The sequence below is a fragment of the Ilyonectria robusta genome (assembly GCF_021365365.1).
Source record: "Ilyonectria robusta strain PMI_751 chromosome Unknown BGZ61scaffold_7, whole genome shotgun sequence".
Taxonomy (NCBI): domain Eukaryota; kingdom Fungi; phylum Ascomycota; class Sordariomycetes; order Hypocreales; family Nectriaceae; genus Ilyonectria; species Ilyonectria robusta.
The window spans coordinates 862,985-877,339 of record NW_025764441.1 but is presented as its reverse complement, the minus strand read 5'-3'; the positions used below and the strand labels follow the sequence as shown (position 1 = coordinate 877,339).

At 50.6% G+C, this 14,355-nt stretch overlaps 6 protein-coding genes across 6 annotated transcripts; 2 read left to right on the top strand and 4 right to left on the bottom strand.

Moving 5' to 3' along the window:
• Positions 1–691: 691 nt before the first annotated feature.
• Positions 692–4,644, top strand: BGZ61DRAFT_587162 (P-loop containing nucleoside triphosphate hydrolase protein; the record flags this gene model as incomplete). The annotated part of the gene is made up of 6 exons (XM_046256470.1): positions 692–751; positions 1,195–1,230; positions 1,287–1,900; positions 1,949–2,213; positions 2,275–2,430; positions 2,515–4,644. 6 exons carry the CDS (start codon positions 692–694, stop codon positions 4,642–4,644), a joined length of 3,261 nt encoding a protein of 1,086 aa, XP_046106052.1.
• Positions 4,645–4,839: 195 nt separating this feature from the next.
• BGZ61DRAFT_417610 (uncharacterized protein) lies at positions 4,840–6,730 on the bottom strand. The gene is made up of 4 exons (XM_046243411.1): positions 6,397–6,730; positions 5,991–6,349; positions 5,474–5,945; positions 4,840–5,381 (listed from the first exon to the last, which is right to left on the bottom strand). Exons 1-4 carry the CDS (start codon positions 6,603–6,605, stop codon positions 4,859–4,861), a joined length of 1,563 nt encoding a protein of 520 aa, XP_046106051.1. The 5' UTR covers positions 6,606–6,730; the 3' UTR covers positions 4,840–4,858.
• Positions 6,731–7,062: 332 nt separating this feature from the next.
• Positions 7,063–8,553, top strand: BGZ61DRAFT_417609 (FAD dependent oxidoreductase; the record flags this gene model as incomplete). The annotated part of the gene is made up of 1 exon (XM_046243410.1): positions 7,063–8,553. One exon carries the CDS (start codon positions 7,063–7,065, stop codon positions 8,476–8,478), a length of 1,416 nt encoding a protein of 471 aa, XP_046106050.1. The 3' UTR covers positions 8,479–8,553.
• A 16-nt stretch (positions 8,554–8,569) lies between these two features.
• BGZ61DRAFT_448994 (CAP domain-containing protein) lies at positions 8,570–9,826 on the bottom strand. Its single transcript, XM_046245543.1, has 4 exons — positions 9,247–9,826; positions 9,153–9,200; positions 9,036–9,106; positions 8,570–8,988 (listed from the first exon to the last, which is right to left on the bottom strand). Exons 1-4 carry the CDS (start codon positions 9,798–9,800, stop codon positions 8,864–8,866), a joined length of 798 nt encoding a protein of 265 aa, XP_046106049.1. The 5' UTR covers positions 9,801–9,826; the 3' UTR covers positions 8,570–8,863.
• A 1,031-nt stretch (positions 9,827–10,857) lies between these two features.
• BGZ61DRAFT_448993 (MATE efflux family protein) lies at positions 10,858–12,546 on the bottom strand. The gene has a single exon (XM_046245542.1). The coding sequence runs from the start codon at positions 12,487–12,489 to the stop codon at positions 11,008–11,010; it is 1,482 nt and encodes a 493-aa protein (XP_046106048.1). The 5' UTR covers positions 12,490–12,546; the 3' UTR covers positions 10,858–11,007.
• Positions 12,547–12,985: 439 nt separating this feature from the next.
• Positions 12,986–14,136, bottom strand: BGZ61DRAFT_448992 (uncharacterized protein). Its single transcript, XM_046245541.1, has one exon. It carries the CDS (start codon positions 13,942–13,944, stop codon positions 13,144–13,146), a length of 801 nt encoding a protein of 266 aa, XP_046106047.1. The 5' UTR covers positions 13,945–14,136; the 3' UTR covers positions 12,986–13,143.
• Between the last annotated feature and the right edge of the window lie 219 nt (positions 14,137–14,355).

Here is a 14,355-nt window from a genome sequence, read left to right as displayed (position 1 = left end):
CGAATGTTCCAATAACGCTCCTACCCTTGCCAGAATGCATCAACGGCATGAGCTATTCCGTACCAGTTCATCATGGTATTGGATAGTGTGGCTTTATTTGGTTGGCGCTGCAGTCTTGTGGCATGTTGTTGAAAGCGGACACGACGAAGTCATGGTGTGTCTGTTGGAAGGTAGAGGCATTATTAGCCGTGAAGTAATTATTTGGTGCGTTCTGGGAGTGATGGTTGGGCAAATAAACCAGATGGGAATTTCTTTGAACCTTGTCATACGGCATACCGAGCATCCATTATTGTACATTATTGACCATGGTTATAAGTTGCCTGACGCAATACCACAAGGGATGTCCTCAACTTCAAACGTGACATTCGGGACCCCAAGACTCGACAAATCCAACAGCCACCATTTGAGACCCCCGTAGCTCAAGGTCAGTCAAAATTCGGATCCGTCTATTCTTAAAATAATAGCTGCTGCCAGCTGGAGACCGCTTGTACGCTAAGTGGTTCTCTCAAGTCGCCTCAGCTAAATACTACCACAACAATGTCCCATTGAGATGGAGAGTTGCATTGCATGTCTCCAATCAGGAGGGCCACTTCAATACCTCTTAGACAGGCTTGTAGCGCAGGCAGTTCTAGAACAATCTCATCCCTTTCTTTCGGTCGCACTCTACTTGCCACCGCCGGTTTGTGCTACCATGGCGAACACGAAGCATGCCGGGCAACAGAAGAACCGAGGATTCACATCCGGCATGGATGTTTGACACATTCAACGCTTTGCATGTGCACGTGCATAACTTGTTCTACAGCTTCAGCAAGCGTGGTTGCTCTCATGTCGGAGCCGGGTCAACTCGTCGTTTCGTTACTTCTTCTGCTCGAGTAAAACGACATCCCCTATTACTGGACTCACCGATTTATCATGATGTATTCTTCCTCTCCACTCTGGTTCTACTCTCATTGCAAACGCCTTCTTAGTGACCCTAAGAAGTGCGTTGCTGGCAGCCGCCGGCATCTGACGGCTGTATGGAGGATGTGGTTGGACGCTGCCCCCCAACAAGCCTGCCCTGATTCACCCTCCACCCCAACACCCAACACCCCCTCTTCAAACCTTCCCCATCACCATTTACCCCTAATCGTCTGGTCCTGCTCACTTCACGATTCACACCATTTCTAACACCGTTTCGACCTTCGTGTCGGCTAGTTCGACTCCGTGGCCCTGATTCCCGCCTCCTCTTTGGTACGGCCCTCCTTCCAGTGGACCAGTGCTGCTGGTCGCTTCTAACAATTTGACAGACAATGTCATTCCTTCGGCGGCCCACGAGAATGGACCACCCGGTCGCCCTGTGCCTTGACCAAGGTGACCTCGTCTTCCTCGGGGACGACCTGTTTCCCGGTACTAAGATCCGAGTCACGATCAGATCCGACTCCCCTTCTCAAAACGATGCGTTTTTTGCCATTGCACTTTCTGTTCCTATGGATCGGCCAAAAGGAACGGGCTACAGTTACTTGTCGAACAACGACAAGGCAGACCGTCAAGAAATCCTCATCAAGATGCCGCTGGGGAAGTTCGATGCCAAGATCAAACCCATGAGGGTGGAGTCTGCTGAAGAACTCTTGCCTCAAATGGCCATGCAAACCCCAGTCCCTCTCGGTGTCATCACTATCACCCTCCACAAGGATGCTCCTCTTCCTCGCGTTGACGGATTTCGAAAGCCATTTGCCAGCACTGATGCCCAAGTCCATTCTTGGATGACTGAGGACACACCGATCCTGGGAGTTTGTTCTCTCTCCCAGCTCCTTCGTGGTCGACGTTTCGTCTTGATCTGCAAAGAGGCGGTGGGTATCCGCGACTTGCTACCCGCGGCTACCAATCCTATTCAATGGGCTGGATACCCGTTCAGCCCTCAGTGAGTATAGAAGGATTCTCCGCTCCGGTGGTTTCTAACCCGACACAGGAATCACTGGGACATGGAGAGATACAGAAAAGAGATTCCCATCAACCTCGGCATGCAATACCGACCTGTCTATACCTGGGACTCCATCACCAACATGATCAAAACCCTTTCCATGCCCTACGCTGCTGATGCGTTTTGGTTGATCTCGGACGCCGAGGCACTGGGAAAGATGCGGTTCAGAGCAGCTTTCGTGCCTCTCAACCAGAAAGATGCCGGGCGCAACAATAGCGAATTCTACTGCTATGTGGCGATTCCTGAGAGATTGGTAAGTGACTTGTTGCATCCCCAGCTGCCTCATCCATGGTGTATCAACTAACCGTGTGTAGAAATACGAATTCAACGAAACCTGGCCTCGAATGTTCCACACTACCCAGACGATTGGGGTTCACATCATGAGGCCGAATTCTGAATTCGTTTGGAACGCCGTCATCGACCAAGATGCACCTCCATGGTTCGTCCGAAATGACATTTATGTTCTGCGAGTCCGACCGGCATCTCAAAGCGACAAGTTTGCGCCCGCATCCTTTGACAGTTACAAGCAAGCGGAGTGCAACACACAGATGTAGGAATCTGTCAAGCTCTCGTTCCACAACTCGTTGATCAAACCGGACAAACGCGAGAAGCTGAGGGTCTCCAACCTGGAGAAGAACGAAAGAAAGCGCGTGGAGGCTCTCAACGCACTCGACTTTAAACCAGATCCCACCCTGGCTGAAGAGAATGGAACCCAGGAAGACGAGCATGCCAGAGTCAAAGTTTGGACTTTTAATGTTCTCAGGGCTCTTGACCGAGACTTCAAGCGAGGAAGAGGCTTTTGGTTCGCGCTCAACAGCATCCCAGCTCCTCCCCCCATGGACATGCTTCCGTCTTGGGCACAGTCTTTGGTCCCTGATGGCAAGGATTCCTTTGGCCTTCTCCCCATCCGCAACATCTTCTCCGTCCCGGATGATATTCGAGGAACGATTCTTTCGCGGCTCAACCCCGAAGTGCGAGACGAGATTGTAGGGTACTTGGAATCTGCCACCATGGCTCAGTTGGCATTCGTCGGTTTCGCAGGTGCAGGCAAGACGGAGTTGCTCGGCACCTCAGGCTGCATCCTGCTAGAAAACCCCGACATAAAATCCATCTACATCTCAGCACCAACCAATGTTGCCACCAGCAATATTTGTGACCGCATCGCCAAGATCCATGGTGAAATAGTGGAGGACTTCAACAAGCTCCACACTCGCAAAATACGGCAAAGACTCATCCTTCGCGGGTACTCCGACGAGTCTGAGATGAAGGCTTTTTGGAGCATTCTGCAGCGACGCAACACCACCAACTTCGACAGGGGCATCAACAATCCATGGCAAGGTGGTGCGTGGGACCTACCACACTCTCTTGCCTTCCACGCCCTTCAACTGTTTGGGTACGTCGATGCGAACGTGCCGGCTCCTTCTACCACCTGCAGCGAGGCTTTCACTACCCTCCAGAGCAAGTACAAAGACAAGGTGGAATATGCTGGTCTTTTCGACTACGCGAGAGGCACAACGCAAACCAACGCCGCCGAATTTGACAAGAAGCTTCTGGTGCACGTCATTCGAGACATCCTTTCCGCTGCGGACCTTGTCTGTACTACACCAATAATGGCGGCAGACGACTTCTACAGACCCAAAAATCTTGCTTGCGACGCGGTAATTCTCGACGAGGCTGGAGCAATGTGCATGGGCGATGCTGAACTTGTCAGAGGAAACACGATGAAGCCTTGCATTCTTGGGGGAGATTACAGACAACTCCCGCCCGTCATCATGTCAGCCAGGGACGTGGAGCTTGCACCACCCACGGCTTCCCAGAGCAGATTAACAGCCGTGGATGCAGCCAAGGAGAGGCGATATCGCGGCAAACATCGCAATCGCTTTGCGCAATATGGTGAAGTGTCGACTCTGGAGTATCTCGGTCGCAGTGGATGGCCCATCTTTCCTCTCAGCATTCAGTATCGCATGGTCAATGGTCTTTTTGACATGTCGCAGAGCATCTTTTATTCTGACCTAAACGATCGCTTCTCCTATGGACCAACCTCAGCGATCGAAAACCACCCCGTCGCAGGCCAGATCGAGCAGTGGGTCAAGGGGAAGTTCTCTGTCTCTTCTCCGAGGGAACAGATATATCCTCTGTTCGTCTCTGTATCACCATCATATTGCTTCCAGGATGGCAGTTCGCGATACAACCCTGAGCAAAACCTGTGTGCCCTCAACCTGGTTCGTGAGTTGATGACCGATCTTTCGCTGGACGCCAGCAGTTTCGGCATCATCACCATGTACAGCCGGAACAAACGGGCGCTAGAAGAAATGATGGAAGCAGATCCCAAGCTTAAAGGAATTGAATGTAGCACGGTGGACTCTTTCCAAGGTCGCGAAGCCCAGATCATCATTCTGGTTCTTGTTGTCACCGGCCAAACCGGGCCTGGGTTCACTTCGCATCGCCAACGACTGAATGTCGCCACGAGCCGACAACAAGATTATATGTTCATCGTGGGAGATCGGGGTACAGCGCCCGCTTCTAGTGGAGATGGTGGCCTGGATGAAGCGATGCGAAAAATGTTCAAGTGGTTCCAGACAAACAACCGCATTGTCAACACCTCGTCTGCTTTACGTGGCAGCTCTGTGATCGGAAACCACATGTCTTCTGGGAAAAGAGAGGAGTTGGGAAGTTGGTGGTAGATGGAAATAATGTGGTGGCATGTGCATTGGAATGTGCGAAAACCCAGACAAGATGGCATGTATCTCAGCTAAGCGGTCACCTGCCATGGTGAAGGGTGTACATCATGAGGCTAAATGCTTACTTCGGCATTGGAGATGCAGTCATGTATGTAAATTAATGTATATTGTGCGAATACAAATCTTTCCACGAATAAATTGACGTCCAGATCGTGAATTACATCAGAAATATCCTCGCCTGCGGTAGTAGACTCGTCCATCTGTCTCCTAGGCTCCTCCTAGTCCAGATCACCCGGAGATGCTGAAGTCCTCTCAACACATTTACGAAGCCACTTCTCATGTAATAGCGTAATAATAGATGTTCAAAAAATGATTTGTGCTCCTCTAGAACACAATCGGACGCTGCCATGAAGCTGGCCCAGATTAGAACTTGCTCTCCGGGTGACCCAGGGGGGAACGTTTCTAGCGTCTCCTTGAAACGCTCCACACGGTTGATGGAATCGGAGAAGCTGTCTGGCGGTATTGGAGGGCCATACGACGGGTCCCAGATTGCTTGTCGAAGGTATATTTCGTGCGCCTGCCCTATCAAGGTCGTGATGTGTGAGACAGCTGCGGCGTGCCCGGGTCGTTGCTGGGAGCAATAGTTGAGACAATCGAAAAGCTGCGCCATTTGAGCTTGAGAAGAAAGCGTCTTGAGACCACTCTGTTCACTGAGTAGTGGTGCCGCATAGACTCGCATCCTGGTTCGTCAGTACTGTCTGAAGATTTTACGATGCAGGTGTTGGTTAATCTTGCCCTCACTTGAGGGAAGACGATCTGATTAGCAACTTACTTGCGGATTTGCCGTATCATGAAATCGGCCAACTCGCCACCGCCCAGTCCATCCTCTCCGCCAATCGCCTCAAGCGCAGCTTGCAACATGTTGAATAATACTGGGAAATCTTCAGAGGCTGTCACCATTGCAGCAGTCAGGAGGACAAGTATTGCTAGCAGTACCGAGTGCCTAGTGTAAGGATCGCAGCCTCGTAGTTCTTGTCGCTGCCGCAGACCCATGATGGTGCGAGTATAGAGACGGTCGGCATCGGTTTCCTGTTGTGGCTGGAGCAGTGATTCGACCGCAGATCCAGCTAGAAGAGCTTGCATATTCTGCTTCTTGGACTTTGTGACTGACAGGTGGAATGCAGAGACGGATAGAACCGCGTTCATGACCAATGTGTCCTCATGGGCGATCGGAAGCACTAGGTGGCGCCAGCCATTGTGAAGGCCATCTATGGCGACCATCTCTTTTGCGATATGATCCGAGACTTGAGGCGATTAGCGAAGATCTTTAGAGTCGGGAGGCGACAAACAATGTAAAAGGAGAAGTCTCTCCCGTGGAGAACCACTACTTGGTGACGGCTGGGAGATGATATGAGCGGGGTAGGTGAGCGAGTGGGTATCAAGATGTATCGGGTTGACCGCGACAGATAATTCGTCGCATTCATTAAGGGAATATATTAGGAGGTCGTCCAAGTTTGGGTATACTTCTGTGTTGATGTTCTCTGCCAGGACGTCTTCACACGACTCAAGTTGGACGCTTCTCGTGGGTTCAACGACGTCCGCGGCTGATGAGTAGTGTTGGAAGGCTATTGGCAAATTCGCCGTCTCCAGTAGCTTCCCAGGTGTTGAATCTTGCGAGTTCAAGTTACCAATTCGAGGCACCTGTTCTCTTCTGGACATGTCAGTCCTGGATGCTGAATGCGACCGGCCTCATACTCAACACAAGGGGCTGTCTTGCCCGCCCACTTGCCCCTAGCAGCGATTCCATTATTGAAACGATGGCGAATGCCGAGGCCACTGCATTCTATACCCCTGGAGGCACATTTCTGGCACTGCGGAGTGGCACGGTCGCAGCTTATGCGACGCTGTGAGCACTCATAGCAGCCTTTGATCTTGGGCCTGTAAGCTCGATGCTTGCGCGGCATAATTGCTTAGGTCCACTGGCTTCAGGGTTTGGGCGATAGCCCCATTGTATGTTTGTCTCGCGACTCACTGAGCAGTCAATAGCGACACGGGTCTCAGTGTAAATTGGGATGTGGTGGTCTGTGAGTTTTCGCCATGAGAGGAAATGGAAACTCGAAGAGACCCAGTGTCGCAATCTAGACCTATAAACGGACTAGGTGCATGTTGGAGATGTGGAGATGATCTTGGACGCAGCCACTTGCCCAAACTAGGCTTCTATAATGAGACCACACTCATGTGAACGCTCTCGACAACTTTCCCAATTAGGCTTGAATAATGAGACCAACCCGCAGACACAGGTTTACTTGACGATATATTTACCATGATCTCCACGTTGGAGATATTGAGCATGTTCCTCTTTCATGTCCGCACCCAATCTATTGACTACACCACTTCCTTTCTTCAATTTATCTTATTACAATGTCTGGCTCACCAGAGGGCGTTTATGAGCCGGGAATCGTCGATCCCGGTGTCCCTGTTGAGAACTCTACAAACTCATTCTGGCTATCATCCCCGCACCCACTCGCCAACCATCAATCTCCATGGCCGACAACTGTGGACATTGTCATCATCGGCTCAGGCATTTCCGGTACAAGCATCGCACAAACCATTACATCCAAACGTCCAGATCTCAAAGTCGCCCTCATTGATGCGCGGTCCCTGTGCTCCGGCGCGACAGGCCGAAATGGCGGGCACATCAAGACCATGGCATTTGCCGTCTGGGAGGACCGTAAACGGGCTTTTGGTATTGATGAAGCCATCAAAATCACCGCCTTTGAGCATAGCCACCTTGATGCGATGACGGATGCGATCCACGATAATTCTCTCGACTGCAACCTTCTCCCCACTGAAGGTGTCGACGCCTACTATGACCAGAAGACATTCGACAATGCTGTCGCTGCTCTCAGCGATATGCGAGCACACATTCCACATCTGGCCGACAAATACAAGGTGCATACGGACCACAATACCTTGCAAAACATTATGAAGCTGTCTCCGCGATGTGTGGGAGCGATTATTGTCCCCGCCGCTTCGGTCTGGCCATACAAAATGGTCACGGGCTTGCTAGGCGGCATGATTGAGTCTGGAAAGCTCAACGTTCAAACAAACACGAAAGTACAGAAAATCGACGACTCTGAAGGTGATTTTGCCCTTGTCCATACCGACCGCGGGGATATCAAGGCCACACATGTTGTGCATGCTACCAACGGCTGGATGGGTCACCTACTACCAGAGATGCGGCCATTCCTGTCACCCGTCCGTGGTAATGTGGTGCGCTACGGATCTGTGGGGAGCGACAACGATATGGAGGCCGGAACAGGAACATCGCCAATGGGCATTGACAAGAGATTCTCATTCTGGTTGCGCTATTCCGAGCACGACTACGACTACCTGATCCAGCGCGCCCCAGGCGATGTTGTGGTTGGGCGAGCCAACACAGGCCGTAAAGCAACTGGTGATGATAGCGAGACTGACTTGCAGCCTCATGCGCACCTGCGTGGCTTCCCCGACGAAGCCTTTCGCTCACCCGATCGAGGCTCGTCTGCGCACATTACACACGCCTGGTCTGGCATCCTAGGATTTACCCAGGACGCCATGCCTTTTGTAGGCCGGCTTCCTTTTCCAGGTCGGAGTCACCAGTGGGTGTGTGGTGGCTATCATGGAATTGGAATGGTCAAAGCCTTCAAGACAGGTCAGATGGCTGCTCTGATGATCCTTGGGGAGAAATTGAGTGATGATTACCCTAGGTCGATGCTGATAACAGAAGAGAGGATCAAGGCACTGAGGATGTCGCTCGATGTTGGCACAGGCAGCGCGGTCAAGGCCAAGCTGTGAAGAAGCTCTCTGCCTGTTTATACAGTGTGCCTCTCATTCCGATGACCATAATGAGATTTCTGAATTGGACTGCAGAATGTACATGTAATGACTCCGATTCGCGAGATGAATGTCTCCAAAGCGGTCGTGACTAAGAATAAGAAGAGCAATAGAACGCGTCACCTGAGGCTTCAAGATGCATGGTACCAATTTTTTTGTTTTGTCTACTACCTCCCACAGTTCAACTGAATAATAAATACGCCAGCATCCGTAAAGCCATCGCCAAGCACAATACCAGCCAGCATTGATTCTCTTCTCCATAATGGTGTTGAACCATCACACAGAGAGCCATCCATTAATCATACAATTTTCCGTCGCGTCGCGTTGTTTTGACCAAAGTCATAACTCAGTAAGGCCTCAAACCAACGATGTTTCCGGGCTTCGAGTATCGAGCGACTGTGTAGTATCCCCCCTTTCCGTCGGAGGCACTTGCGATACCAAGCCTGGTGCTCGTATTCCACATGACCTGAGCTAGATGAGAGTTAGCAATAGTCACCTTACTTGAAGTTATATCTTACTATAATGGCCGTATCCGGAAAAATCTCCCTTTGGAATGACTTCGTTGTGATATTTCGGTCGTTCGGCGATCCTAGAAATGGTGAGTATATCAATTGTGAGATTGCCGAGCTGCTCACCATCCTTTAGTACCGACAACCCCGGGTTGTTTGATAGGCACCGACGATCTAGATAAATAAGTATGTGGTTTTATACGTTTCACACAAAACCTACGATGAAAATGCTAAATTCTCGCCCTGGTTGATTCGGTCCTCATACGCAGAGTGCGCCAGTTTGCCATTCTTGGCGAGCTTCTTGGCATAGGTGAGGGCATACCCTGCGAGCGTGGGGGACCAAACCATTGCCCCGACTTTCTTCTTCTTGCGTTCGACGTTGTGCAAACGGAGGGATTCTTTCTGATCTGCATTAATGGCCCTAGGGAATATGTCCCTCCGCTCTGGGAGTTCGGGGCCTATCAGAGATCTTTTCGAGTCGGGTACGAGCTCTGGGCCTCCCACGATGACCACCAAGTCGGAACAGGCAGCATCAGCTTGGACATCCCTACTGTCCATGGGGATTAGACCCGCCATGACAATAGACGGGACGCTCAAGAAGAGCAAGTTCGCGGAGACTGTGGAAAACAACATTTTGATGGAGAAGTAGGTTTGTAAGACAATGGGTTTGTAGAGTATGAGGGAACTTATAAAGATATTGTTAAATGATTGTGAGACAGGAACATTATCCACAAGAATCTCAGACTTTATGTATCGGATGCGGTTGAGACGCATTGTAGCCCGTAGCCGAGGTGTGTCACATTAGTAGTCGTGTGGCTAATCACGGGATGGAGACCTCCGCGACGAGACGTCAATTCCCATAACCTTATCTTAGTTTCTACGTCGTTTGGTGGTGGTCCAGATGAACTTGGTGTACGTGTCAGGCTCTTGAAGAAGCTCAGGGTCTGTTTTAGGTTAGCTACATTGAGCCAGCGTTCCAGTGAATACACCATCGCCACCTGCCACAGTTAGTTCGGTCCTAGTCTGTATAGCTGATAATTCCTGAAGGGCACTGGTAGAATTCAATGCGGTTTATTGATTGTTGAATTCATTCTGTGTTCAGCCAAGAATGACTCAGTTGCTGCCCGGTGATTGGTGAGAATGCCAAGGGTGAGACATCCATGCAGCTGCCATTCGTGTCGGAATGCCATGTTTCCGATCCAATGTTGTCTCTCCCTTGCCACAATGACGAAAATGCAATATCACATTTCTATATCCCTGCCTAACCATTACCATAATGTATTACCACAGTGATGAAATCATACCTAACCCATACCCGGTAATCCAGGGTTGTCTTGACCTCATCTTGAGACAAGTTAACCGTTTTGAGACGGGTGAATTCCAACGCGCCACACTACCGATTCAGCCTCCCCACCCAGTGACATATTAGTAGCCGTCAATTGACCATGTGCCGGGAACGTTGACGATCTAAAAGCCAAGCTGAAGAAAGGTGGAGTTTGACCGCCAATCTGGTATCTCACAACGGCGTCGATGAAAGGATACCTGGCTGCTTTGGCCAGTGGTCTTGGCTATCGCCAATCCGGACGGACGTTGTCACGTAGATTTAGGCTTCACCGTCGATTATTAGTCTGAGTATGGAAAATATAGGCGAGGAGGAATGGTAAATAAACCTTGAAGCGTACTAAGTATTGCATTAACTACAACGAGAGCGTCTTCCGAAAGTCAACTCTTAGCTGAATCTCGACGCGCGGCAGTCCCTCGAAAGGCATCATGTCAAAGTAGTGAATAGCCTCACGTCATGTTAGATTCCTGGGCTCGTGGATCATTTGAATACAGTGAAGTGTTGACGTCGATCTACGTTGTTGTTGATGCATCATTGAAATTCAAGGTGATCGATGATCGGTCATCAGTGCATCTCCTTGTACGTGGCGAATACGCTCGATTACGTAGCCATGCTTTATCTCATACACTGTTGTCTATCCTACTCAGTCCCCTCAGATTCTCTCTCTTTGGCCTCGTCTGCACAATCCTGCCAGTTTATCCATTTCATATACAAACATTCAATAACTGCAATCAGCACCATGCCGCATCCAAGTCCAATCCAGATACCCTTAACCTTTAGGTGTGGGCTTCCAAGTTCCAACCAGATAGCCAAAGGAACAGCACCAAGATAATTCACAGCTAGAACCACCCATGCAGCTACTGACTGTCGGCCGAGCCCCCGTAGCATAGCATTGCACCCGGCGATGAGGGAATCGATAACCTGGAACGCAGCCACAGTGAACATGGCGGTTGTCGCTATCTCAACCACTTCGGGATCACTCGAGAAGAGAGATGTTAGTTGATGACGGAAGAGGAAGATGACTAGTCCATCAAAGATGCCAACAACGAGAAAGACGACGGAATATAGTGCCGCTTCTCGGCGGGCCAGACGGAGAAGTCCTGCGCCGATGAAAGTCCCTAAACGTGTGCTTACAGCCACGCTGACTGAAAATGGAATGTGCCATGTGATGATTGAAATGGTGCTGAGAATCGTCTGTGCAGCGAGATGGTTCGTGTCGATATACGACGTGCTAACCATGAGAATTTCAAATGCCCCCCACTCTGCCATATTCAGAGCGGTTCCAGCGGCTGAGAGGCTTATCAAGATGCCCCATGAGTTAAAGGCTTCTCGTGACCAGCCACCCCAGCACTTGAAAGACTCTGGAGCAAAGAAGAGGATGTAAAGAAGCAAAAGCAATGGCCGGAGGTCGTTACACAGAGCTTGAGCCAGCGCCGCGCCAGGGAGACCCATATCCAACTTGATGGTAAAAAGCCAGCTAAGCACAACATTGAGCGGAGTGCATATGAGGAGCACTACAGTGCCAGCTTTGAAATCTCCCTGGGCTTGGAGAAAACGTTTGCCTGCTTCGAAAAAGGCATATCCAGGAAGGCCAATGAGGCTGACTTGAAGAAACACGCCGGCGTTGACAGCCAATTGAGGCTGGTTGACAATGAGGGGCAAGATCCAAGGGGAACACATCCAAAAAATCCCAATCGGAACCATGGTGACGGCCATCAATACGAGCATACGCTGAACGTACAGTCCCACATTGGTCAGGCGACCCGAACCATACGCCTGGGCACACAAGGTGTCGAGAGCGGTGGCCATACCTTCAATCATGGCGTAGCCGATAATGTTCATCGTCGTGAGGCCAATGCTTGCAGCACCGAGGTCATCGGGACTGAGGTGTCCCGCCACAATGGTCGTGATGACAGTCGACGAGTATTGGAGGAGATATGTGATGATTAGAGGCACCGAGTATTGAAAGATGAGCCATACTTCCGACCATACGCTGGTATGGCTGGCGATTTGTTGCTCATCACATGCCTGTCGAAGAAGTGGTGATGACTCGTCTGGGGAACAATCTGGGGAATCGCCGGGGGAATCATCCCGTTGGTTGAGTCTAGCCTCCAAGGTCATGGTGTGGATTGAGCTAGTCGCGGCGTGAATGATGGTGAAGCTCTGATGAAATTTCACGCGGCAGGATAGATATTTTTATCAGCGCCAATCAACTAAGATGACTCAAGTTATTTCCTTGAGGACCCATAACGGTATCACTTGCGATTGGCCAATAGCTACGCTCACCGACTCATATCTCCACCTGCTGATCCAGACGGTGAAATGGATAGACCGAACAAACCTAATAATACTTGGAATAAATAGAAATAAATACCTGAACTGTTTATGGTCTTCTGGGAAGTTGGCATATTACTGAGATGGGATTTAGATAATCTTACCAAAGGGGTAGATGAACAACAAGGCAAATAGCTATGCCTGAATAATCCCCTCGGCAGAATTAAAACAAGTACAAGTAAATCCCAGAAAAATCGAAATCATCTTGCCAAAGTCATCCTCTTGTTCATATAGGGTTTGGTTATTTCAGGGAGGTGTTTGGAGTCAAGGGGCTGCTTGAACAAGCTCTTAGAGTCGATGGTAATCTGTGGTATTCAACCAGCAAGGAAACAGCCAAAGCTGAGAGTCATTTTATAAACGCCGTGGAAATATTATCATTGCTCCTCCTTAGAGCCAAGCTCTCGCGGCATAAATCTGTATATACTGCATGTTGATAAGGAACTACTGTCTGATCCTTACGCGGACCACCAATCCCCATCCCGTCTTGCTCTCCCAGATGCCGAATTCATTCTCCCGCCGAAACGTCACTTCCTCCGCCTTGACCGTCATCAAAGCCTCGTCGTCCTCGTTTCGAGGTGCCCGAGGTGCCCGAGGTGCTGGCGGTGGTGGAGGTGTTGACTCGGCCTTTCTGAACATGCCCCAACCACTCGCTTTCTTGGGTTGAACCGGCGGAGCGGCGGGTGGAGGTGCAGCTCTCCTCGGCCGATCTGGTTGTAGATACTTGGCCAGACGAGAAGCCATCTCGTCGTCACTCCACCAAAGAGATTCCCGGGAGGTACTGGAAGACGGTTCATCCCATCTTCCCCAGTCATCGAACGCCCTCTGTTGGGGCGGCGCCGTGTATTTCTCCTCTTTGCGGTCTCCCTTTGTCTTGGTATTCTCATGAACCCGAACAACCTTGCGGGTCTGATCCTCATCACTGAATATCCATTCCGTTCCCACTGAGCCTTCCGGGACCATGGTCATCTCCACTAACCTCGGAGGAGGATCCATGGCAGTGATTGACTGGAGAAGCTCCTCGACATGAGGGACCAGAATGGCCAACGTCTCGCTGTCCCGCTCATCGCGTTCCGATGTCCGGGCGGCTCGAGCTGACAAGATACGAGAAGGAAGGGTGCTAAGGTGGGAGGAGAAAAGTGAGGGGATGGCTTGTGATGAGGGGATTGTCTGTGATGAGGGGCTTGTGGGAGAATATGGTGGCGGCAAGTCCTCGTCGAGGGCATCTTGGCTTTGTTTGGACATGGTGGATGAGCCTGCAGAGTTACTAAGATCGACACTGAAGACTGAGACGCTGAAAGCACCGAACCATATGTCAGATGCAGAGTCACGCCCTGCCAAGGCATTCGGATCAGCCTCGTGATTGTCTGTCAGTAGTTTTGTCGGCGCTTGGCGGCAGGGCAGACCAATGATTAAGTGTAAAATGCTGCAGCCTTCTAGGTTGGGTGGGGTGATGGTGTGAGGGTTTTGGTGGCGCAGCAGCTGAACCAAGGGATGTGGCAATTCCACCCGAATGGCTTAGCGCGATTAGCATGAGGCATTCAGTGAGGCAATGGCATTGAAGACGGTAACTTTTTCGGTAGAGGAACAGCTTCCATTCTTGGTTTTGATACAGTGGATGAGTCACTAGCTGAGTTGATGCCAGAATTCAACGTC

Excerpts from the sequence above, each read along its gene's own strand:
- BGZ61DRAFT_417610 (XM_046243411.1), bottom strand. The coding sequence starts at position 6,605 with ATGCCGCGCAAGCATCGAGCTTACAGGCCCAAGATCAAAGGCTGCTAT. Across the intron at positions 5,946-5,990 it reads GAGACTTCTCCTTTTACATT|TCTCGGATCATATCGCAAAA; the intron begins GTTTGTCGCCTC and ends AATCGCCTCAAG. Across the intron at positions 5,382-5,473 it reads ATGATACGGCAAATCCGCAA|GATGCGAGTCTATGCGGCAC; the intron begins GTAAGTTGCTAA and ends CTGACGAACCAG.
- BGZ61DRAFT_448994 (XM_046245543.1), bottom strand. The coding sequence starts at position 9,800 with ATGCGTCTCAACCGCATCCGATACATAAAGTCTGAGATTCTTGTGGAT. Across the intron at positions 9,201-9,246 it reads GAGAATTTAGCATTTTCATC|ATCGTCGGTGCCTATCAAAC; the intron begins GTAGGTTTTGTG and ends TTATTTATCTAG. Across the intron at positions 9,107-9,152 it reads GTTGTCGGTACTAAAGGATG|GATCGCCGAACGACCGAAAT; the intron begins GTGAGCAGCTCG and ends CACCATTTCTAG.
- BGZ61DRAFT_448993 (XM_046245542.1), bottom strand. The coding sequence starts at position 12,489 with ATGACCTTGGAGGCTAGACTCAACCAACGGGATGATTCCCCCGGCGAT.
- BGZ61DRAFT_448992 (XM_046245541.1), bottom strand. The coding sequence starts at position 13,944 with ATGTCCAAACAAAGCCAAGATGCCCTCGACGAGGACTTGCCGCCACCA.